Source organism: Taurulus bubalis, assembly GCF_910589615.1.
Source record: "Taurulus bubalis genome assembly, chromosome: 4".
In the NCBI taxonomy this organism is placed as follows: domain Eukaryota; kingdom Metazoa; phylum Chordata; class Actinopteri; order Perciformes; family Cottidae; genus Taurulus; species Taurulus bubalis.
Window position 1 is genome coordinate 11,511,896 of NC_136592.1, and position 24,351 is coordinate 11,536,246.

A 24,351-nucleotide genomic window follows, 5' to 3' on the forward strand; every position below is an offset into this window, starting at 1 on the left:
GGTGGAAACGGAAACAATGACAGCGCGGAAACGCAGCTCCCAAAAAGTGCAGCATCTGCTTTCTCCAGATGTGAAATGCGATGCCCCCCAGCTGCATGCAACACAATCCTGAGCCACTCATTGGAAACATTCAACTCATGGTGTCACGAGGCAAAGGAACAATGTTTATTGAATTTGTTCAATTAAAAACATATTTAAAAACATCTTTCAGAAACAAGTTGCATTATCAATTTGAATTACTACAACTGGAATCATAGTATGCTGAAAACTGGTACAAGCTTTGAATCATGAAGTAAAATGGGAAATAATCAGAAGAAGCTTTGACCCCGTTAATGCTCACGTCACACACTGCATTACTTTACTGTAACTGATCAATTCATTGGTTGTCTTGACCCTGAGCTTCGCTTCTGGGCTTGTTGAATGTGATGTTCTTGAAAAGCATGAAGCAGTCCACACACAGCAGCCCAGCTGACATGAAAGCCACTATCTGCAAATAAAGAACAGATTTCAAAATAAATGAACAACAAGTTGGACATGTAGTTGTATGTACATGTCAACAATGATGTGTGAGAGAGAGAAGCTGAGTCTCCAAACTGGATATTGTGTGGTTTTAACACATGTATACATGCAAAATCAAAGCTTGGATATTTATCATATTGACAGTTTTCAGGGGAAAACTACAATCCACATATCAAAAATGGGCCACACAACTGAGATTGCAATTATAGATTAAAGAAATATGTCTCACCCCTCCAACCAGTGTGCCTGTGACAGTGTATGTAGTCATTGCCAGCAGGCTCAAGACAATAAAGAAGACTGCTGCAAACGCCGAGTTAAAAACATCCTGAAGAGAAGAACAGAACAAGAACTTTCACAATGCAACATTGTACAATAGGCTGGAACTTGTATGTGTGCCGTTAAACATCACCCACAACGAGAGGCCAAAAGAAGAAGGTCAGTCTTTTGTTGAGTTTGAACACATACAGCAACAGCAGGAGTGCAGTGATCACAAACTCCAACACTGTGGCTGTGATGTACTTTGGTGTCGATGCTGCAGCGAAACACACAAAGGCCACAAACAGAGTCACCTGCAGCCAAAAAAAGAGACACACCAGAAGTATATATTTTTTACTGCCACAATAGAGTCTAAAACCTTATACATTTAACTATGAGCACATTATTGAATTGTGATACCATGAGTTGAGATGTTTTCCTAAATGTCAAGCTCATTGCCTTCCTTCATACGAAACAGGAACTGAGTCTCAGCTCATGTTGCCACATCACATTTTTTTATCCAGTCTCTCTTTCAGCCTCTTAAAAGTCTCGGTATGCCAATGTGGGTCACTGCTATCAACAATCTAGTTCTAATGACTATGTTGACTAATGCTTAAAGCTAATTTGTGATGGTACTTTGTTATTGCCTCATGTTTCTGTTCCCCTTTTTGTGCATATACGACACATCCTAGCTCTTTCAGTACTTCTGTTGGAAACCAACAAATGCTCAAACTTTTAGAGATGTGCAAAATGTCTCACCATCTCCGCTACTTTCAGGATCCCCCTCTTGGATTTGATGAAAGCAGTGTTCAGCTCTATGGTTGTTATTCTATTTTGATCCTCTGCCATGATGGTACGCTTTCTTTTGCAAAAGACAGCTCGTTGTTTCCTGGAACAAGCAGTTTCCTTTTAGCTTTAGGAAATGACTGTAGAAATATGCGCAATAATTTCACACCAGCAGCTATACTTGGCCCATCTACTGAAAAAGCTAAACAAGACCTACAGAAGTAATTATGTGCTCTGACTTTTACAGGACACACAGGGCTGTTGAATAATCTCCATCAGGAGGAATAGTAATCAGTCAAACTGAACAGAGAGTTTTGTTAACAGTCCCAAAAATAGTCATGGTACAATGTATTAAAAATATTTTTATTTTTGCAGTGTGCATGTGACAAGGATACAAAACTAATCTAATAATTCAACACGGTATAATTCATTACATTCGTCATGATCAAAATAAATACATTTCCCTATCTGCTCTATGTCATTTAATGAGTCCTGACTTCAACCAGTGGCTCGTGATGCAGTTTTTCCCCCAGAACAGGTCAAACTTGTGTCGGCTCATTAAAATCACAAATGTAAAAGCTATTTTCATAGTTTATATAATGTTGTTATATCAACATTATTCCCTTAATGTGTCCAAATCCATGTCCATTTTAGCATCGCACATGACCCAAGACATCTTTTGACGGTTTGTTTGTTGTTCTGTAGAAAGGCACATCTTTAGGTTTTGGTTCCTCCTTGTCTCAGTGTGGCCAGTCACACTTCCAGGGCTCAGACTTGGGCACTTTGAGACACTTTCCTAAATTCTCACAGCCTGCAGGGGCCCAATTCTGTAACAGAGAGCGGCCATCACATAAGAACAACATTATGATGTTATCAAAGATATTTGTTATATAAAGTAAAACGGTTATTGGGTTATCAGGAGGCCACAGTTTACTGTTTTGTGCGCTTAATGCTTCTCTTCAAAGTCTTTTCTTCTGGCTTAGCAATAGCATGTATCCTGTGTCATTGAAAATGATATGTTCCCACCTTGTTGAAGATGTATGAAAAGACAAGGTTTGTCTTATACTGGAAACATAATGTAGAAAAACAATAGGTGTTTTAAAAGCGCCCAAACATAATTCATTCTAACTGGGCTCATTTTCTTCACCACTAGGGGTCAGTGCGATGCCACAAATGAATCCACAGCAGTGAAGCCTCCAATGTGTGGTGCGTCTGTTGACAAAGCCAGTGTTCAATTTAGCTCCTTTAAATAATCCTAAATTAGATTTGATTCTCAGTTATTAATGTACGCGTTATCAATGTATGTAGTAATACATCTGATGAGAACTGTGATGGAGAGAACAGAGTTAAGGTGGAAGCCCCAAAAATAAATGTACAGTATCTGCTGTGAAAACTGAATTAGCTTTGGTCCACTTCCTCTGGATTAATTGGGAAAATAATTAATGCGACACACGCAACAAAGCCTCTTTTCACAACATCATTATTATATTTTGCAGTTTCAAGAATAAAGTGCATTATGATGTTTGGTAAATCTCACCATCACCGCCAGGTCACACATGTTGAGCTGGGGAACACCCGGCACCAGAGTCTTCTTATGCTGCTCCACAACTGGAGAGATCCTGCTCAGCACATCCTGGTACTCCTTAGTCAGAACACTGCAAACACAAAATGCACAGACTCATAGGTCTACAACTAAGTTTCATCATCCATTGTTTGACAATGTCTTTTTTGGATCAATCAAAATAAAAAATGAAAAAGGTGAAAAAAATGCCCTATTACAATTTTCATCTTTAGATGTCTTGTCTTGTTCGACCAAAAGTATATATATTTTTTAAAGATTTTCAAATTAAAATGATACATGACAAAGACAGGCAGCAAATCCTCACATCGCATTTAAAAAAAAAACTATTAATTGGCAATTAAATAAATTTGTCTGTCAATCAATTAATAAACCAATTTTGAGATCAGAATTTCAAGTTTTTAATAAACAAGTGAAACAATGGCTTTACCGTCAACAAAGATGACAGTTAGTTTATGAATGTAAATAAACACACACACTATACACACACTTCCTCACATCGGTTTTTATTCTAGTGCCGTTTTGTCCAATTGTTTCAGTTGTTTTGTAGTATTGTTGTAAGTATTGTAGTAAACGCCCATTGCACATGTATCCAGTCTAAGCTTTACTCATTATATCAGAGAGGGGACATGATGTAGCTTTCAACAACAAAAACAAAAACGCTCACACACACACATGCTGTCCACTCAGGCACCCTTTGGGAAAGTGCACTCAGCAGGCTGAACTATATAACCTCTATCCCATCCCGTCTCTCAATTACTGCGGTTGGACACCAGAGAGCCTGAGCACCTCTGTGCATTATTATATTCATTGTGTAAAACACAGGGGCCCCGAAGGCTTTCAAAGGAACGCCGCTCTCAATAGGACCTGTAGGGTTAATGGGCTACGTGTGCTTGTGTGTGTGTGTGTGCGTGTGTGTGTGTGTGTGTGTGTGTTGGGGGAGTGGGCGTCTGGTGGCGTGACACAGATAGACAAATATCAGCAGTGCAATTACACCCCTGATACACTCGCCGGCAGCACCTGTGCCAGCCTTCCATCCTCCCTCCACTGCAAACCCAGCCCTCTGATTGGCCCCTGGGGAACATGTGCATGTGTGTGAGGTGAAGTGTCAATTAGAGTAATAACCCCAGGCCCTGTCCAGCTCACACCTACCCTCCCTCTTAGATCTCCCACAGGGCAGCAAGGCTTCCTCCATCAGCCAGCACCTGCTCCTTTCCTTGATACTCTCAGTCTTTACTTTCCCCTACAATTACTCGACTGGTAGTGCACTGGCTGCAATTAGTCTCTCTCCTGGTGCGCCTTTTCCGTCATGAGCTAACTATCTACGCATTGTGACCCCGGCTGGATTACTCCCCTCGGTTACAAATCAGATATTCAGATAAAATTGCTTCAGCTATCTAAAAATCCCAATACGATATTTCATTCCCCTCCTATCTGTGCCCGCTACTGATTGCTGCGATTCATTTTGTGATAAGTGACGAAACAACTTAATAGACGTAAATGTAGGGGAGATTTATCAGACCGCTATAAGAATTCAATTCCCCACACAAGTCTGCAGGCAAAGCATGCCATGTGCGGATAAACTTGCACGAGACATTACGTTTTCTTTTGTTTTGTCTATGCACTCAAAATCGCACACTGCAGACCTCTAAATCAAAAACTAATAATATCATTTGTTTATGCCCCCGCTGCAAACAAATAACAAAAAGCCCCCAGTCAGCACGGCTCATTATCATGATTATAACCCTTAGCTTACTGGTGTGGAGACAAAAATCTGGAATAATAAGCAGGCTCTATGCAAATGGAGTCTTTTGATTTATAATGTATGGCACCCACGGGGGATGGGGGCATTGCTCAGGTGTGTCACCACTCTGATTACTGATTCATAACACTATTGCTGGAACACACACACACAGTAGCAGAAGGTGGGGGAATTGAGGAGACAATCAAATACATCTGTCCTGCCTACCCCTCCCCTCCACCACCTTCTCCACCCCAGTGGAAATTGAGCACTTCAGTAAGGACTATTGATTGGGGACACAAGAGCTTGGTGGCAGGCAGCAGATGAGGCCAGACTGTGCAGGGCGGCCTGCAGTGTTGGAGCTGGGACTACACTCTGGATGGCCGAGGCTCTGGGGACGTGAGCTGAGGTTGGTGGTGTGAAAGAAGGATGTGTTAACCTCGGGGCCTGAGGTCACAGATATGGAGGGCAAAGTGGAAGGCAGCAAAAAGGCTTTGAACGAATCCAGTGGGGGTCCAGAGTCGCTGAGCTGTGAGGGTGCAGATCTGGCTGGGTTTGTGCTGCATCATGGAATGATGGGCCATCAACGCAGGACCTCCAACTCCAATCAAATGGGTCTAGGCCTCTGTATTTTTGTTAGTACATCCTCTCCTGGATTGCATAATTATGATCTACTGATTTCATGGTTGACTGTTCTGGACTGGGGACTGTGTGCGAGTGTGCTCTTTGCTATATCACATCCTGCGACAGTAGTGAAGGTATGTGTGCAGACAGGCCCTACATCATCTTAAGTGGCTCTTTAGGTGTAGACAGAGATTAATGACGGCCAGGCAGCCAGTCCAGCTGGGGGACCGAGGAGCACACGGACAAAACGCACACATACACATGTGTACACACAAACACACACTTAACTAGGATGGAAGAGAACGGTCCCAGTGGATGCAGAGGGACAGCAGCTGACTGGTGAGAAGTGAGTTGAGGTGCACAGCAGTAGGTGGAGAGAGAGAAGTAACAAGGGAAAAGGTAAGACAAAAGTTTGGAGAGGAAGGGGAACGTATAGTGCTGATTAGAAAGAAGAAGAACAGTGAAGAGGTCATGCAGCTGGGGTGGGGGGTGACCTTGAAGACAAACGCTGCTGCAGAGGTGAAAAATGAGTGGGCATTTTTGGTTGGTTGTGTGTGCACATCTAACACTCCGCCCAACACATGGCTGCGTACTGATTGCTTTTTGCTTCTTTCTTCTTTCTTTTTTTTATTCTTTCAAGTGAATAGCAAGGCTAAAAGGTGAGCAATTGAAAAACAACATTAATGTTTTATCATCCAATCTCACTACAGAGCTGAACGAAGTTGGAGCAGGAGGCAAAGAGGAGATGAGTCCAGAGCAGAATGCGAGAGGCAGAGCTGCAGAAGGCAGAACAGAAAGGTCAATCGGCGAGGTTTTGTAGTGGGAGGGAGCCAAAGCGAACCCTAAGCACAGGAGAATATTCTCTAATTAAAGCGCTTTTTAGATTATCTTAATGTATTAGTCATGATGTCATATTTTCTAAAAGATCACATCAATATTCTGCACTGATGGTACGCAGTAAAAAGACGACGCTCATCTATCTCTGCACCCTTATTTAGTAATGGTCTGAGTTCAGCCTCGGTCGCCTGTGTTCCTGGTGTCACTCTCTCCTCTCGGTGATTCTTAACTCTCCTTTGGGCAAAGGCAGAGACATACAAAACTCTATTAAACAGCACTCACCCTCAATTTAGACCTGGACAATTTATCTTACAATTTTAACCTGCAGCGGTGCACTGGAGTGTTGAGAGCCAGATAGCGATCTTTAAGGAGCTGTTTGCAATCACAAAGAGAGAGGGTGTAATCAGGTGTGCTCTGGCTGAGCGGATCAATCCAAACACCTTCTTTTTCATGCCACTGAGCATTGATCTCATACACATACAGCTCGACCAACAGACAAACTGCTTTCCTATTCTCACTCCTCCAGTTCTTTTTGCAGCACCTCTTCATTTGCTCCTGTATGGCTGACTCCCTTCTCACCCCACTGCTCTCAATTGTTTTGTCTCCCCTCTCCTACTGGAAATCAGCTGGAAGCAGGGTTGAAGTTTTTAGGGAACCAACCTGATGGGGTACTTTTCCCCAGGATCCCGCCCCAGGTGGAAAATGATTGGCTCCAGTGTGTGCTCTTTCTGGTCGTGAGTAGTCACACCCGGGACCTCTTGACCTGGACAGAAGTTGATGCCCTGTAAGACACAAAAAGAGAGAAAAAAACCTTTGCCTCAATTGCACAATACAGGTGTGTACAATATTTGTTATGATGTAACTCAAGCAGAGTATGAATTAGGTTTGTGACTGGTAATACAGTATACTGAGAGTAAAATCTGGCATGTGAGGAGGAACGAATGAATCCTTCAGATCAGAGAGAAGCATTTCTTTCTCTCCATGTTTCTATATTATCTGATGTTATGCTACATGCCTGCTCTGGTTTATTTTTATACACCACTGAGAGCCTTTCACCACTCAGCCTGAGCCCTGTGGCCCGGTCTTCTGTATGTATGCTGGTACTTGTATAGTCCATTTATATATTATAGTCTCCCCCCATCTCTCCTTCGCTCCAACTCCATTCTCGTGAGTCTGGCAGTGATTGCAGCTGAATTGAGTCACACTCACTCCTCCAGAACTCCCTGGAGATCTGTCCCCTTCTTACACACACAAACAAACAAACAAACAAACACACAAACATTTTGATGAGCACAACTAATATTGAGAAAGCATTCATCTGTAAGGCATTGTTGCTGCCCCCCTCTGAGATCGCTCAACAGAGCACCTCAAAAATACATGAAGAAGAGCGAGAAAGTGAAAAGGATAGATGCCCCCCCCCCCCGCCCTGCACAGCCTCCTCTGATCAAAACTTGCCCTGTCTTTTGAAGCCAGAAGCTTAGCAATGCAGAAAAGAATGAAATAAATCCCAAAGGAGCAGCCAGAAAGGCCTGCTGTGTTGGTCTCTCTGTCTCTTATACATAAGACATAACAGCAAGGACTCCATATCTCCTCTAACATTAATGCTATAGATACAACTCGGCTGCTTTCAAACCGGAGCAGAGCAGTCGCTATTACAAGATAAGGTGCAGGAGCATCCAGCGGTGGCAGGATGGATCTTGGAAAAGGAAGTATTTTGTGCCTTTTTGATCAAAAAAGGAAAAAGTATGATTTGAAAGAATATTCACTTTACATAGCTTGTGGCTGATTATTCAAAACTATATATATGCTATCTATGTTCTACTTCATGGATAAAAAAAAGCAGTTTATTTATGGATGCTCCTTTCAAACTTCAGTAATGTACGTTGGCCCTTTTTGCCATGAAGTCAGTGAATCTGTGTCTCTGTATCTCGTGCCAATTCCTGCAACACAATGCATGCATAATGTTATGACACAACAAGTGTTGGACTAACAGGGGTCTGGGGAAAAAGTCGTTTTTCATTCATCCAACAAGGTTAAAAAAGCTACCCCTGGTGCCATAAAGCTCCTAATGTATCGGAGGTTACTCAACAATACAGATACAAAGGAGCCACAGCTACGACAAACTATATTTTTGCAATATTAACATCACAACGCCGCCTCAAGAGAGTTTGATGAGGGCAATTTAAGCCTGTGAAATTTCTCATTTTCCTCATGGCTGAGCTGAACACAACCCAGACGGAGCGATATGTCCCTCGACTATTAACCTGTAATTTTGTTCTTCTTCACAGACACACATCTTCCCTTGTTTATTTTCCAACCATGGGGAAAACAATCAGATTTTAAAGTATTACCAAAGCTGAAGAATAAGCAGGAAAACATTACTTTTATTTCAGTAAAAAGAGGAGTGATGTATTTATGCTGCAAGGCAGATTAAAATGAAGCCTCTGTTTATTGGAGTTTTGAGGGTCCAGATGATTCAATAATTGCTGCAATTCCATCATTGCTGCAAGTGTAGGCCTAAATAGGGACCTTGAACCTTCTGAAGCTAATTTTCCAAACATGTCATGTGTAGTTTGACCAATAAGTCAGTTTGTTTACATTTCTCATGCTTATAAAATGTACTATGGGTTACATGAGATGGACAGTTTAAGCATTCAACCATAATGACACCAAGCATATTGAGAATTTAACTTTCCCTCGAAAGAACTCAACAGTCACTCCATAAAACACACACAGACATCTACGAACAACCGAACATTCATGTACACCTCTCTCTCTCTCTCTCTAATATACAATATACAAACGCACACACACCCGCACAAATCGATAGGCAACTCACAGGCAATCAGACGCCATTATTTGTGAAGTTCCACTTCAGTTCACATGAGTTGATAAAGGAGGCTGCTATTGATTCAGTGGCCCTGAAGGAGAGAGCAATTTAAGCGACCGATGGGGCATAAAACAAACTGGAAAACAGGAAAAGCAGAGCCATGATGGGAGGACAGGAGGACATGGTTTTCTGGACAGAGGAGAGGAAGAAGGACCACACTATCCTGCTTCTCAAGTGTCAGATTTCCCATCTTTCCTGATGCATTTAATCAGCATTGAGTTGATGTAATTACGGCCGAGACATACTGCTGACATCTGCCTTTCTTTCTTCCTTTTGAGCTCCTTGGTGCCAAGAGAACAAGTCTACAGCAGGGAATGTAGCTATGTAAATGGAGAGGAAGAAACTCTCCATGGAGTCAGAACAAACAAGTCAACTGGTTGATGAATGATGTAAGTTCGCTGATGTGGGGGTTCTTCATTAATATTCATTACGCTCTGATGTACACAGCAGTCAACTGATGAGCCATTTTCGAGATAACACCAACAGTGAAAGTGTTTGTGTGTTTGAGTAAGATTAGGAGAGACAAAGAGGGAGGATGTAGCAGTGCAAATCAAGAACTGAGGGAACAGAGACGGGGACAGAGTTGCTGTGATACAGAGGAGTCTTACGTGGTTAAACTCTTCCCATGAGTTGCTCCAGGTCCAGTAGTGTGCCTTGTATTGTCCGAGCCTCACAGCCATCAGCTCATTCCCACGGTAATAGAAGATCGGCCTGTTGAGGGTGAGACGAGGGAGTTTAAAAAAAAAGTGTTTTTATCTTGGCACGCTTACACTTGAGTCCACTCTCACTGTTTTATACCCATTCTCGCAATTTTTTAACAATCCAGCAACATGGATAGATAGATAGATACTTTATTTATCCCCAAGGGGAAATTAGTTTGTCACAGTAGCAGCAACTTACATAGACACACAAAAAAGACTATCAGAAATGCAAAATACTCTCAAAAAAAATCAGCGGAATTTTAAAATGATCTTCACTTACATGAAACAAAAAGGTTAAGCGTCTACAGCCATACTAATGGCTCTGTGGGGCTGTACTTTTAGGCAAAGTAGAGCTTTGAGCTGTACAGTAAGTACAATGTGAATGCTAACATCCGCATGCTTTAATGCTCAAAACTTAAGAAGATCTGGGCTCCAAAGTAAAGGCCACAAACACCAAACATCTCAAAGCAACAGCTAGTGTGCGTGTACTCACCTGCTTTGGAGTCCGTGTAAGCGGTTTAGCAGGACTGGTGTCAAGTCCAGTCCATCCAGGGCTCGGTCATCAGGAGGGCTGATGTCGGCCAGAGCCAGACTGGTGGTGAACAGGTCCATCACATTGGCCAACTGGTAATTCACCTGGAAAAGGAATTGAAATCCACAATCACTGTCTGGACGATGACAAGCAATTTCACACAAGCGTTAGGATTGGGGGGAAAAGTGAAGACCTTTGAAGAAATAAGGACTGGCCAAATGTCCTCTCAAGGACTAAAACATAAATTGTTCCTCATTGGTTCTTGGTTGTTTGCCATTGGTCGCAAATAATGACATACTCACAAATCAAGAAATAACTGTTTTATGGTTCAGGAATACCAAAAGCATGCTCTTTTATGCTGCATTTGCTTCGAGGCAACAATGCATAGTCATGATAGGATGTTTGTATGTGTCGTAGTGTGTACACATGTAGGAAAGAGGTGCATTTCTTCAGTCTCCTCTCTAATCTCTGCTTGCAGGTTTACTATAGAGCCTCCGAAATGCCTCTCGTTCTAAATTAGTTTTTTTTGGGGGGGGAGAAAGGAGGAGCGAAGAAAAAGAAGAGAGAAAGTAGGGAGAGGACGAGGCCCGGGCAAGCAGACGGCTGGAGTGAGCTGCTGTTTTATCTCTTTCTCCCAGTCCCAGTGAAAAGCTTTATTTTATTTATAAACTTTGAACTATTTTCAGATAAAATGACATTTTTTCGTTGTCATCCTTGATCTTCCCTTCCATTCTCTCCTGAGCGAGCCTTAGAGGGAGACGGCACGCTCACAATCAGATAGCGCTATCAGGCCTCTGCAGCTGCACCGCCATGTGCCGCTGTGCTCATATCGGCAACCAGCACACATATAGACACAGACACACACTCACACAAGCTCCTTAGCACTGAAATGAATTCCCCTTTCTTCTGTATCCACAGAACCAGCCACAGAAAAGGCTTTGCAATGCATTCCATGATCTATCTGCACATCCAGACACTCACCCTCTCTCTCTTTCTCTCTCACACACACAACAGATTTAGTCCTTCACTTCATTTTTTTAAGTAGCCCTCACACAGACACACACAAACCATTAAAAGAAGACAGGACAAAAGGACACAAGAAGAGGCAAAACTGACATTTACTTAGTAATAACTTGCACGACCAAAAAAGCAAAACTTTTAGACTCAGACTGCTCTGACAGGAATTTATCTAAGGAGTTGGCATCTTTTATTTCTGTCCTTCATTGGCTCTGCCCCCTTTTGCAGTCAACGCTGAACTTCCGTCTTTCTTCACCCTTTATTCTTTTCTTTTTCATTTTGACTGACTCATCCCTCTCTATTAATGTCACATTATTTTTCTTGCATTCCTCTCTGTGTTGTGAGTGGTGCTGTTGGTTATCTGAGGAGGCAGTTCTTCTATACCTCTCCCTGCCATTCTGCCTGTGTGTCTGCGGCCTGATAAAACACAACAAAGGGGATTGTGACCCTCGACAACATTGTCGGGCCCACACCCCACCCGCCTGCCAATCTTTATTCCTCCATCGTCCTGGCCCCTCGGCCCCCCACCGGCACCAGAAGAATGCTGAATCTGCACCTGCTTCAGACTGGCCATGCTCCTTCATTCCAGTACACCTCCAGCTACCCTCCTAAACACCAGTGAAGGAAAACGCTTTCCTGCACATTCAAACAAGTCAGTTAAATTAAGGTTAATCAAGACAAAGTCATCTTTCTATCATAAACTCCCCCAAAAGCGTATCTCTTCATCTCAATATTGTAAAGATGCATCTGTTCTCAGTCGCTACAATAAACCTGCTGAAATCGCCCCGAGCAAAGGCTTGCGTGACTGTTGTCTGCAGCATTTTGCTCAAAGAGCTTATGGACCTTTCAATGCACAGATCAACAGAGATTTCAGAAGACTACAAAACAAGAAGAGGCATCCCTGTGCCCGGTCTGCCCTCCTTTCCAGAGATGTAGAGTACTAGAGTATAGTAGCTCCAACAAAGCAGCATTGTCACCACAACCCCAAAGAGCTATATATATATATATATAGAAAATATATATGCAGGCATGTAGAATGAAACAAAAATGACAGAGACTTGATCTGCACACACAGACACAGACACACTGGTCAATTATGAAGTGGCACAGGTGCAGCAAAGCCCTGCGAACACAGCAACATTCCTAGCAGTGTGGCAGTGCCAGCGTCTTTAGCACTCTTCCTTTTCTCTTCTCTACACCAGCCACCTCTTTTACTTCTTCCTTGCTTCCTTCCCTGTACCCCCCCACCCCTCCCGTTCCTTTATCCTGAGCGCCTGGCATATTCAGATACTGAAGTCCTCATTACGGCTCAATCCAACCTCAGCAAACACACAAACAGATTAGCCGCTTAAGACGCTCCCAATCCCCCTCTCCCTCGCTACTCTGCTGTGCTATCAGGCCCCAGCACACCCCTGTGAGATGAGCCAGGGGCAAGGCTTACTGCAGACTGCAGCCTCCGCTCGCTCCTCCACCAAATCCCTCTGCGTCACAGCCCCGTGTCACAGCTGCCCCTAATACAATTAAAAGTCATTTGCAGAACGCACAGGCTTAGAGGATCACGGTGTGGGTGGGGGGTTAAATTGGGGAGGGGGAGGAAAGAGAGAGTTTGGAGCATTAATTCAAGCCCAAAAATATTTGAGGAAACAGTGGAAAAAGCACCCACACACTTTGTGGCCGCAATCACACAGTTCATCTCTACAGTTTCTGCGGTTTAATCACTCGATAGAAGTTGAACATATTCCAACTGGTTATAGCGCCACTAGGTCTGTGTGTGTGTGTGTGTGTGTGTGTGTGTGTGTGTGTGTGTGTGTGTGTGTGTGTCTGTGTGTCTGTGTGTCTGTGCGTGTGTCTGTGCATGTTAAAGTGGTAAATGATACACAAATTAAACAAAAAAGCAACAATCATTCAAAAGAGAGGATTAGTGAAATTATTATTCCTTTACTCTCAACCCTGTTTTGCAGTCCTCTCCATCCCCTGCAGCTTCACAGAGAACATATCAGCTCCTGGTACCTGTTGATAGGCAGAACATTAAGGCGCTTGGGGAAAAACTCGGCTCGGGATCCTGGGTCTAGTCTAGTCTCTAGAGAAGATGGTAGGGATTAAGTGAATGATCGTCTTGGATTTTCTTGTGGTGGCTTTATTTGGTAAAAGCTTTAAATCACAGGGGTATTCTCACCGTGCCTCCTTTGATGTGTCCAGGCCACCAGGCAATGGCTGGCTCCCTCATGCCCCCTTCAAAGGTGGTCTCCTTCCCGCAGAGGAATGGCCCATTGCTCCCGCCTGAGGAATCAGATGCACAAAACTAAAATTACACAAATACAGTCCAGAAGAGTGTGTGTGTGTGTGTGTGTGTGTGTGTGTGTGGCGCCCACCTTCGTTTGGACTAGATATCAAAGCAGCTCCGTTGTCCGAGGTGAAGAAGACAAAGGTATTATTTTTGATACCCTGACTCTGCAGCAAGGACAGGATCTGACCGATGCTGTAGTCTAGCTCCATCACTGCATCACCATACCTACACAACACAGACAACCACAGCTTGTATCATTCCCCACATGAAATAAATTAAGTTACAACCCCATGCAGCTGATAGACAACAATAAAGTCAGTAAGGTAGGATATAATGTACCGGCCTCGCTGGCTCCTCCCTAGGAAGCGTTTGGAGGCATAAACGGGGGCGTGAGTGGCGTCCGCGGCCCAGTAGAGGAAAAAGGGACGCTGGGCCTCAGTCTGACGGACTATGAAGTCAAGACCTTCCTGTAGAGGTGGGAGGTGTGAGAGAGTGTTACAACACTGGCAGTGCAGATGTCAAATGACTTACTGGAGCTTGATTTACAGTACTGATGCCCATTGATCCAAAGTAACCACTTTCTCGTTATCCTACCACACACAAATTCTACATTTTGTCTTTATTTAATTTTCCTAACAATCAGCCATATAAAGTATAACGCCACTGAAACCAGTCTAGTTCCATAACGCATTCTAATATGAGCTCTACTTGACCGATCTGGCTCTTGTGACGGCAGAGTACACCTTTCAAGCATGCAGTGCGTCTCTGCACGCTGCTTTTCATCCATTCAGGAACTGAACGGGAGGGACTGACGTAGGCAGCAGATAAAATCAAGAGTGTGCGCAAACGTCAACAATCCACTTCTGGCCAAAATTAGGCTTAAATTGTGCTTTTGATTTGTTAAATAGATGATTTATGTTTATGTCCTATTGTGTTTTGGTGAGCCAAAGACAATTTTCCACTCTGGCGAACAATATAATTGTATTATATTTCCTTATATTCTATTAATTGCTTTACAAGCTAAACTGTGAAACACAACGGGTGTGCCTGGCATACTCTGCTCCACTGAAAGGGTTGTATCATCTGAGCTAAGTGTGCCTTCACTTACCAGCAAGTACATCTGTGTGAGGTTGGACTCTCCAGTCTTCTTGTCAATCTTAAACTCCTCATAGTATCTGGAAAACAAGTAGGTTGACATGATTTATTAAATAAGCCTTCATTATTAGTTATCTATCATCCCATCTGAATACCTGCTGACCTCACATCATTCAATTTCTCCTCTGCTTATTCAACCGCATGAAATGATTTTTTTCACAACGACCTGATTGTATTGTCAGGGCTTTCAATTTCCCTCTCAATTGACTGGAACTACTGCAAACTAAATCATTAAGACAATGGAGGAAAATGTCCCTCTTGCGGACTGTGTTTGCAGCAGATTTGGTAAAAGATATATTCGGGAAGTCTCAGCAGAGCTGAGCAGAGGGAACTGTTATGAGGTGTTGCTGAAGCGTGGCGCGGCGAGCAGAGAAGCAGTGACAGGCATCTCCTTTTCTTACGCTTCACTTCCTCCAGGTGTCCTTGCACACAGACAACGCAACCTGCCGTCTCTTGAGGGTGAAAGTGTGTCTCTGTGTGTATATGTGTCTATGTGTGTGTGTGTCTGTCCAGGGCCCAGGTATGCAGCGCTGATTAAACCCACGGCTAAGCGAAAAACACGCCCGGCTGCCAGTTCCAATGACCCTGAATACACATATGGCTGTTTTGGGGAAAACAAATGGGCGGAAAATGGAATACACAAGCACAGCTGGTACAGAGAAGGAAGAGGAGGGGAGACACTCAAATCATCCAGAGAAGCAGCCTGACTAACTATTCCACTGAGTCACCAGGGAAAGAATATTTTTATAGATTTTCAGGCTCTGTTTCTGTCTGCTGTTATGTATATCTGAGTGCCTGTGTGCGATACTACCTGCCAAGCATCTCAGAGTTGTTGTAGACAGGGATGTTGGGTCTGGTGCTGCTGTTGTAAGGGCCAAAGTGGCAGTCCGGTGCACCAAACCATTCATCAAAACCCTTCTCCAGAGGCAAGTACTTAGGTCTGTGGCCCAGATGCCTGTAGTGACAAACAAAGTGCACTCACACATTGTAAGATCAATGTGACTGAAGGATCACTCTGCAGGTTTAAATTCAGATCATTACTACAAATCAAATGTACTTGTGCCAAGAAAACATAAAAAAGCTGGTATAAAATCAGCGTATCTTTCAAATTACCATCAGTAATACATCATTTGTAATTAATTGACTATAGCATGCAAACATGATTTTCTATTTGTTGAATTTATTCGACTAATTTATTTCACAGGCACCATCACCTGTCGTCCTCAACATACAGTAACCTCTGAAACAAAGATGACAGAAAGATATAGAGCTCACCATTTTCCAACTATCTTGCTGACATAGCCTTTTTTCTTCAACATCTGGGGTATCAAAATCTCATCCTTAGAAATTCCTCCCACTATCTCCTGTGGTGTGTATGCTACAGGAAACATCAAAATATTTAGTGTACAAGACTTCCCATGACTTTATTGCACATTGTACATTATAGACTAAGTAATCAGAAAGCTTTCAAGAAATTATTTGCAGCTGGATAATTTGCACATTAAGGATATATTGAGAGTGTACCGTTTCTGGCGTGGGCATTCGTGGTGTAGAAACCGTTTCTGATAGGCAGCCTCCCGGTGAGAAGAGCAGCTCTGGCTGTTGTTAAAATGATCAAAATTAATATATTATGATAATATATTATTATTATTATATTATAACTGTCTTCCACATGTTTTTTTGTTGTTGCTGGCAATCAAATAGTCACGCGTGCTCTATTCTTTGCAACAATGTCTCACAAATGAATTTGTCTAATTAGTGGAGAACTTTGGTTGAATACTTCAATCAAATATAACATTTGTACTTTAGTGTCATAGTAATAATAGTAATAAATATATGGATTTTACTGATATGAATCAGAGTTTTGACATACAGAATAGAATTGTGAAAATTAGTTTTCTGTAACTACCAAGACCAATACCTTTAATTGATCGACTGCTATGGATGGATGTGATTAATGTACACACACTAAGCACTGCTGTACCTCCACATTTCAACTCAAAAAGATACAAATCAGCTTTTCAGCTTGACTACCCGGCAATTCTAAGGTTATCCACAAGGTTTGTATAATTTCTGAATCCATAGCATTTTACAAGGAGACCTTCAGTGAAGCATGGAAATAATCAAGCTGGTGTTTGAAGGTTTCACACAACCGTAATGTGACAATAAATACCTTATATGTGATCTGTTTTGCATATCGTATTTAAATGAGGAAATGTGCAAATCACCCAATTGAGTTGGGTCAATTTTATTAAGTTTAATAAATTATCGATTCGTCAATAAGAACACTAGAGCTAGAAGGCTGTGATGAGAGACTAAAATTAGCCTAAAATCTTGCGAAACGTGAACTGCCGGTTATGGTTCTGTACGTACATGGGGAACAGAGTGGGTTTGCGGTGTAGAAATTTGGGAACAGCATGCCCTGAGCAGCCATGACATCCAGGTTAGGGGTCTCTTTAGAAGGCTGGCCAAACACCCCCAAGTCCCCCCAACCCATCTGAGTACCAGAGGGGAAGAATTGAGAGTTTATACATATGCATTCACACCAAGAAAGGTAAAACACAGAAACATTGTGAAAGCTGCAATGTTCAATGACATGTATAGTGACAGAGGGTGCTCCTCATAACCAACAGACAAAGAAAACCAGGACTGGGAGAAAGAAAGAGAGAAGGAGCCATGTTTTGAACTGTGAAACTGATTCAGTGCTCAAACTAAATTGTGCTGCTGATGTGATGAACTAAAGTCACAAGGACGCATATACTAAACAGGAAATAACTTACGTCATCCATGAGCATGATGATAATGTTTGGAGATGAAACATTTGACGTATTTTCTGTCACGGTGCAACATATTAATGCATAAAAGAGAGTCAGAGTTACAGTAGACATCAGTCGCATTGCTGTGCTGGAGCTTGCTCAAGTCACATGAGCATCGACTTCGGGAAGTGGTTTGTTTGCCTTCATGCGGGTCATCAGCGCAAAGGTTACGCATACACAGCAGAACGATTGTTTTAGTGTGTTTTTGCTTGGAATTTAGGTAGTACATTATTTTAGAGTAATGTTTTTTATTCATTTAAAATATGAATGTGTGTGATAGCGTAATGAATAATGTGTTCAACTGTGAGTAACTCCAACATTGTTCCTTGATAGCTGGTGGATTCAGGGACTTCTTATAAATGTAGGACGTACGATATAACATTCTAAATCGGTCGGAAGTTATAAAAAAAATGCACCATATATGTGAAAAAAAATCCTTTTGGTCAATAAAAGTACAACACACTAATACTTTTTATGAACAACACATGGCTTAAAAACACGTGCGTAATGAACTCGTGAATCGTCTCTGTTGCCACTTTTTCCAACGGCGTATGAATGCAGCGTGTCACGTGACAGCGTCTGACAGCTCAGAGGAGGAACACCAACATGGCGGTGTGCATAGCAGTGATCGCAAAAGAGGTAATGATTGCTGCCGTTAAACGTGCCAGTTTATCGTGGCCTGATTTTAATGGTTAACATTGTTTTCCCTTTTCTTATAATCGCCTCTCAGCAAATGTCAGCGTTCTCTGTTCGCCTGGAGGCCCGTGAGGTTTTAACACTTTAACAGCTAGCGTTAGAGAGCTAACAACATTAGCATACTTAGCTGCTGTTACAATGTGCTGCAACTATGTTGACATGTTGTGCAAGTGGTGAACATGTGATGCGTTTAAAGGGCTCATCCATTGTGTGTCCTGTCCCAGAACTACCCGCTGTACATCCGCAGTGTGCCCACTCAAAATGAGCTGAAGTTTCACTACACCGTGCACACCTCCCTGGATGTGGTGGAGGAGAAGATCTCAGCAGTGGGCAAATCTCTGGGAGACCAGAGAGAGCTGTACCTGGGTCTGCTCTACCCCACTGAAGACTACAAAGTGTATCCTTGTTTTTTAAAGGTTAAGGATCAGGACAATCCCACAAGAGAAGTACTCCAAGCGCCTGATTTATCTATTAATTAGATCATGCATCTTTGACAGGGTTTAGACTGATTTACGGTGCATTATCTTTTGATTGCCACCATATCTTTATTGCATCTGAAGAACTTAAATGTACACGCCTCTGCTCAAGAAATACCTCTAAAATCCATAGATTATACACACTATTGTATTTATATCCTATTGTTGTAGAATGGTTTATATCTGGATGTACAGTGTATAATTAATACTATAAAAAGTAAAATGGTATCTCTGCACATACTGTAAAGTCTTACGGGGAAACGGATTATCCTTGACTGGTGAACAAGATATGGGTATGTAACCAACTCCAAGGTGAAGTTTGTCATCGTTGTGGACTCGTCAAACACATCATTGCGGGACAATGAAATTAGAAGTGTAAGTTAAGCCGACATTGATCCTGTTGCATGTGTAATCACCAAATACATCCCTGCTGGTATAATTCTCAAAGCCAAATGTTTATGAAACATCTACAAATGTTGTTCGGTCAGGATGTTGATCTATTTATACAGCATAGGTGCAAGTGCTGAAATAAATCTTGTCGCCTTTTGCCTCGGCATACATTTTATGAACCAGTAAAAGTTCCGTCTCCCACAATGCGTTTCACTGTAATGATCCGATGGCTAAATGTAAACTTCTCAGAAAAAAAAAATAAATAAATAAATAAATCACAGAATTACAGTATTGCCAATGAGTCTTGCATCAGAGCTTTAGTTAGTTATGACACGAGTGCAGAATCTTTACATTTCGTACATGCACACATACATGACCCGAACCACAGTTGTTGATGTGCTTGTTAATGATTTTTTTTGGAAGAGTTTAATATCTCGTTTGCTTTTCCCCCCGCCCCAGATGTTCAGAAAATTACACAACTCTTTTACCGATGTAATGTGCAATCCATTTCACAATCCCGGGGACACCATTCAGTCCAAGTGAGTTCTTTACATGGTATTCAAAAAGATTTTATCCCTGAAATGTTCTTAATCTAGCAGTGTTTAAATTGACAAATCATATTCTCCAGGGCCTTCGATGGCATCGTATCTGGAATGATGGTGCAAACTGGCTGACTTCTTCCACCCTGTCTTCTGAGCCTTTACTGTACAGAACCCCCACCCTATTGTTGTTTACATGATGCCTTGATTAAATGCATAAGTAATAAAGCTTAATTGTTGCTGCACAATGGATCAGCAGATCATTGTTTTTATTTATTCACTTACATAGCAAAAGGCTTTATACAAGACATTGCGGGCAGCAACACAATACATTCGCATCAGTTTGTAAAAACAGTAAGAGATGCAACTGCATAACAATTTGAGGATTGTCCCATGCATTCACAGCAACATAAGCTTATAATGCAACACCTCTGGCCTTAGTCTTCATCCTCTTGAAGCACTGATGCAACTTAGAAAGTCATCTCTTCTGTCCATTCTGCTCAACTCAGTGTAATGCCTGGAAACTTCTTTAAAATGATCAGTTCCATTTGCCCACTTTAGTATGTATGCTGTGGGTAGTGCTAGCGCTGATGAGGGTAGTGCTGTCCACTCGCCCCCGCCCCCAACTCATCCGACGGTGGGGTGATGAGAAGAAGACACGGGTAACGTTTAGGCATCTGTTCCTGGTAGTCCATGTGTCCCCACTGTCTCTTCCCCACTGAGGGGCCTCCATAGTAAGGGTGGGGCGTTTGGTGTTGTGGCCTGATCGACTGGTACCGGAACCTACCTCGAGAGCTGTTCTGGTAGCGAGGTGGGCGGTAACCACGGCCTCTGCCTCTGGTGTGGCCGCCTCTGTGTCCTCCCCTGTCTGTGGTGCTGATACCTGGCATGTTGGTCCTTTTGGGCATTACCTGCAAGCCAAAGAACACCATTTTTTGGTGTACAGAAGAATGATCAGAGTTTGTTGAAAGCAAACATGGCATTTCCTTAACGATAATCTGGATGCAGAGACAAACAAGTTACATGTATTCAAATCTAAGAGACCAGCTCAAAACAAAGAACATTTTAACTTAACTGGTCTGGTGACTGGTTCACTTTAAAAAGAGGAACATTGGAGTGAAAATTAAGTGAAGCCCAAATGTTATGACCTTTTGAGTGAGGCTACAGGACATAGGACCAACTAGCGTGGTTTGAGAAAGTGTTCGATTACAGTTTACAAACAGTATGGGCATAAACTGAGCTCCACCAAGCAAAGTCTAGATAGATATTTGAAAATAAATAAACACTCCCATCCTTAAAAAAAAAAAAAAAAAAAAAACTCAACACATGCCCATACCTGCCATCCATCGTAAACTTCAGTGTCACTAGTACTGTAGGCTGTGTGGACTCCTATAATTTGACTGATAGTTGTGAGTAGTCAACTATTTTGATGGTTCAGTAGTGCAACGCTCCTCACCTTGAGGACTCTTCCTCTGAACAAGGTCTCATGCAGATCAATAGCACTCTGCACAGAGTCTCGATCGGTGAACTCAATGTAAGCAAAGCTGTAAAAGGGGAAGAATTTTTATTTTTAAAGACTTTGATGCCAAGATGTATAAGAGTTGTATTTTATGATCAAACAGTGTCAAGTAGAGAAGAAAAACAAATGATAAACTGTATGCACGAGCTGCACCCACCCTTTGGGATGGCCAGAGAACCGATCACACAGGATGGTAACTCTGTTGACAGGACCACAGCCGTTGAAATGGAGCTCCAGCTCATCCGCAGTAGCTCCATAGTCTACCTGGGATTTGTTCAGTGTGTCAGAACAGGAATGTGGAAAAACCAATAAAAGAAAACATGCTCAGTATAAGGAAAAGACAAACAAGTCTTACATTTCCCACATAGACGGATCTGTTGTCTGCATCTATCCTCTCTTCAGGAGTCATATTGTAGAAAGGGCCTGTGGAGGAAACAAAACAAACTGTATACACGGTTGTTGTGGATGCAATATGAAATAAATACTGCCTACACTGGGGTTCACTCCAGGTGAAATGAACACACTGATTATTTCATGTCTTTGTTAACACATCTCTCAGACTATGGCTCCCCTCTTATTACATCTCTGTTCTGAGGAGGAACCAAAAGGGAGGAAGCGGAAAGTGAAAGGGACGAGGACACGCGCACACAGGCAGAAACTAGCCACAGGCAGCAAGGAGGACCCTTCTGGTTCTCTGGAGCTCACTGCTTCGTCTCATTGGGCAGTGATGAGGCACATGCGAACACTGTTGTGACCACAGTGAAGAGTCCCAGGTGTTAGCCAGATGGTGAAGGATGCAGCTACCTCACCTGCCTGGAGGCTGTGATGCTACACAGACACACCTGGCTAAAAATACGCTGTCGAGGCGTCCCAAATGCATTATCAGTCTTTAACTGTACACCAATGTGACACTGTAACAAACCATGAGACAGATAAAACGCACGTGCAGTCTCACCAAGCCGAGGCCCGCTGGTCAGTAGCTGCATGTCTACTGCATCAAACCTCTCCTCTTCCCTCATTCTCTCAGTCTCTTCTTCCATCTCCAGCTCCTGAACTCTGGCCTTGATGGCCGCCAGCTCCTGAGACAAAGACACACGCAAGGAAATTTGAACATTGAAGCCACTGTGGCTTATACATAGAACTGACACTGAAAACCAGACTGGAGGAGACAAGTTAAAAAGGGAATAAATAAGTGCTGAAACAGAATAGATAAAGACGCTTCCACACAGGGAATACACTGATTTGGGAATGAAAATTATATGAATTGTATACTGTGGCCTTTATAGTGACAAAATCAACGCAATTGGATACTTAAGATATTGTTTTGTATCATCAAAACACACAAAAAAGAATCATGTTTCACATGAGCAGATGGAGTCTGACGAGGAGCATTAAAGCTGTTCTGGTGGCCCAACATCTTATGTATTGTAGACTTTTCCCCTTTTTTATTTGTCATCCAAGTGGGTATAGATTGTGATAAGATACAGACTGATATTGTATTTTTATTTTCTGGTTTACAATAAAACAAAAGTACGAGTTGGATATGAGAAAATGAACTGACTAGATTGGTATGGACAGCATTTACATAGCCAAATTAGCATTTACAATGTTAAATACCTAATGAAAGCACCAAATGGACTTATTGTGGGTTTAGCTGTCAGGACAGCATCTACACAGGAACGAGGGTTTCACCAGCAGTCATTTCAGCTTCAATACTTTAACCAGGTCAGGCGGTGCACCGGCTTGTTTCCCAAGACGAAGGAGTCACCCGGCATGTGGTACCGTTTCGGGCTGTGGCTCAATGAGGTCGTTCGTTGTACACCACGGACGTTCAGGGAAATAACGACCACCACATAGCATAGCTTTGCACCTGCTTGCCCAACGTCACAGCCCTCGTTTTTTATCCGCCCTACTGTAATGTTACGCGCGCGCAGACAAACAAAACGTGACGGCACCCTTTTCATTCACGTTAAACGATCATACCCACCGGGTCCTCGGCGTAATGCTGCCCGATGGACTCGCCCTCCAGGTAGCCGTACTCCAGATGATTTTCCGCCATGCTCACTGCTCAAACATGGCATCTGCAAGGCGGACTGCAGCTTGCCAAAAACCGCCACAAAAAAAGATCTCCCACAGGAAGGAGACGGTTTGATGGTCGACGGGCCACCTGACAGCATATGAGGTTAAGCTAATAGATATCACCTGTGAATGAGACCCATGACGCGCTAGATTGATTGACAGCGGCGCGCACGTGAGAAAGACGCTGGATGATGTCTTCCTCCCATTGGCGCATCGACACGGGGCCATCCCCCTCTCTGCCCCCTCCTCACCCCCACCATTACAGTAAATGGTATCATTCTTCAAAAATAAAACGGAAAATCTTGGATTGATTTGGTGGTGTTTGATTACAATTACACGATATTTCTAAGATACATTATAGGTGTTGCAGTGATCCCTGAGTGTCATTAAACAAATTGTAAAATGTAAAATTTAAAGCCAGAAGAATAAGGAAACGAGTAAAGGCTATACTTTATCACTGAGCAAGGTGTATTCACCGGTCCATTTCCTCCAGTTTTAGGATATCTGACAATATCTCATATATATTCAGTTGTTCATAGGGGCTATATGATGAGTATCACTCACAACACAACAGTTTCACGGCTGCACTATCCATTAAATGGAAATATTCTAGACATTTTCTACAAATTCAGTCTGACACTTTGGGATCTCCACAAAAATGTAAAACATCAGTCTGTGCATGAATAAAGTCCTGACTCTGTGAAGGCTTACCAGGCAGGTTAAAGGACCTGGCCAAAATGTTAAATGGATGTGATTACATTTATTTATAAAATGTGTGAACTTGCTTGATATACACTATGAATGTATGTTTTGAAGCATATACATACTTGTGACAATGGAGTGAGCTTGTTTGAGATTTGTATGTGTGGTATATATGTTTAGTAATGTTTTTGTAGAAATGTATAGGCCTGTT

The 24,351-nt window shown here is 42.5% G+C and overlaps 4 protein-coding genes across 4 annotated transcripts; 1 reads left to right on the forward strand and 3 right to left on the reverse strand.

The window, feature by feature from the left end:
• Positions 1–271: 271 nt before the first annotated feature.
• Positions 272–1,642, reverse strand: cklf (chemokine like factor). The gene is made up of 4 exons (XM_079216513.1): positions 1,534–1,642; positions 933–1,088; positions 749–844; positions 272–487 (listed from the first exon to the last, which is right to left on the reverse strand). The coding sequence occupies exons 1-4, from the start codon at positions 1,621–1,623 to the stop codon at positions 377–379; spliced, it is 453 nt and encodes a 150-aa protein (XP_079072639.1). The 5' UTR covers positions 1,624–1,642; the 3' UTR covers positions 272–376.
• A 302-nt stretch (positions 1,643–1,944) lies between these two features.
• galns (galactosamine (N-acetyl)-6-sulfatase) lies at positions 1,945–17,811 on the reverse strand (the record flags this gene model as incomplete). Its single annotated transcript, XM_079217020.1, has 14 exons — positions 1,945–2,387; positions 3,098–3,215; positions 7,002–7,123; positions 9,840–9,942; positions 10,426–10,568; positions 13,658–13,761; positions 13,854–13,993; positions 14,108–14,235; positions 14,877–14,943; positions 15,735–15,878; positions 16,199–16,301; positions 16,448–16,522; positions 17,297–17,420; positions 17,704–17,811. The coding sequence occupies 14 exons, from the start codon at positions 17,809–17,811 to the stop codon at positions 2,301–2,303; spliced, it is 1,566 nt and encodes a 521-aa protein (XP_079073146.1). The 3' UTR covers positions 1,945–2,300.
• Positions 17,812–18,338: 527 nt separating this feature from the next.
• Positions 18,339–20,098, forward strand: trappc2l (trafficking protein particle complex subunit 2L). The gene is made up of 5 exons (XM_079216426.1): positions 18,339–18,378; positions 18,660–18,832; positions 19,199–19,286; positions 19,761–19,840; positions 19,930–20,098. Exons 1-5 carry the CDS (start codon positions 18,346–18,348, stop codon positions 19,973–19,975), a joined length of 420 nt encoding a protein of 139 aa, XP_079072552.1. The 5' UTR covers positions 18,339–18,345; the 3' UTR covers positions 19,976–20,098.
• A 323-nt stretch (positions 20,099–20,421) lies between these two features.
• On the reverse strand, positions 20,422–23,418 carry pabpn1l (PABPN1 like, cytoplasmic; the record flags this gene model as incomplete). The annotated part of the gene is made up of 6 exons (XM_079217299.1): positions 20,422–20,751; positions 21,297–21,384; positions 21,517–21,623; positions 21,715–21,782; positions 22,315–22,438; positions 23,347–23,418. 6 exons carry the CDS (start codon positions 23,416–23,418, stop codon positions 20,422–20,424), a joined length of 789 nt encoding a protein of 262 aa, XP_079073425.1.
• Between the last annotated feature and the right edge of the window lie 933 nt (positions 23,419–24,351).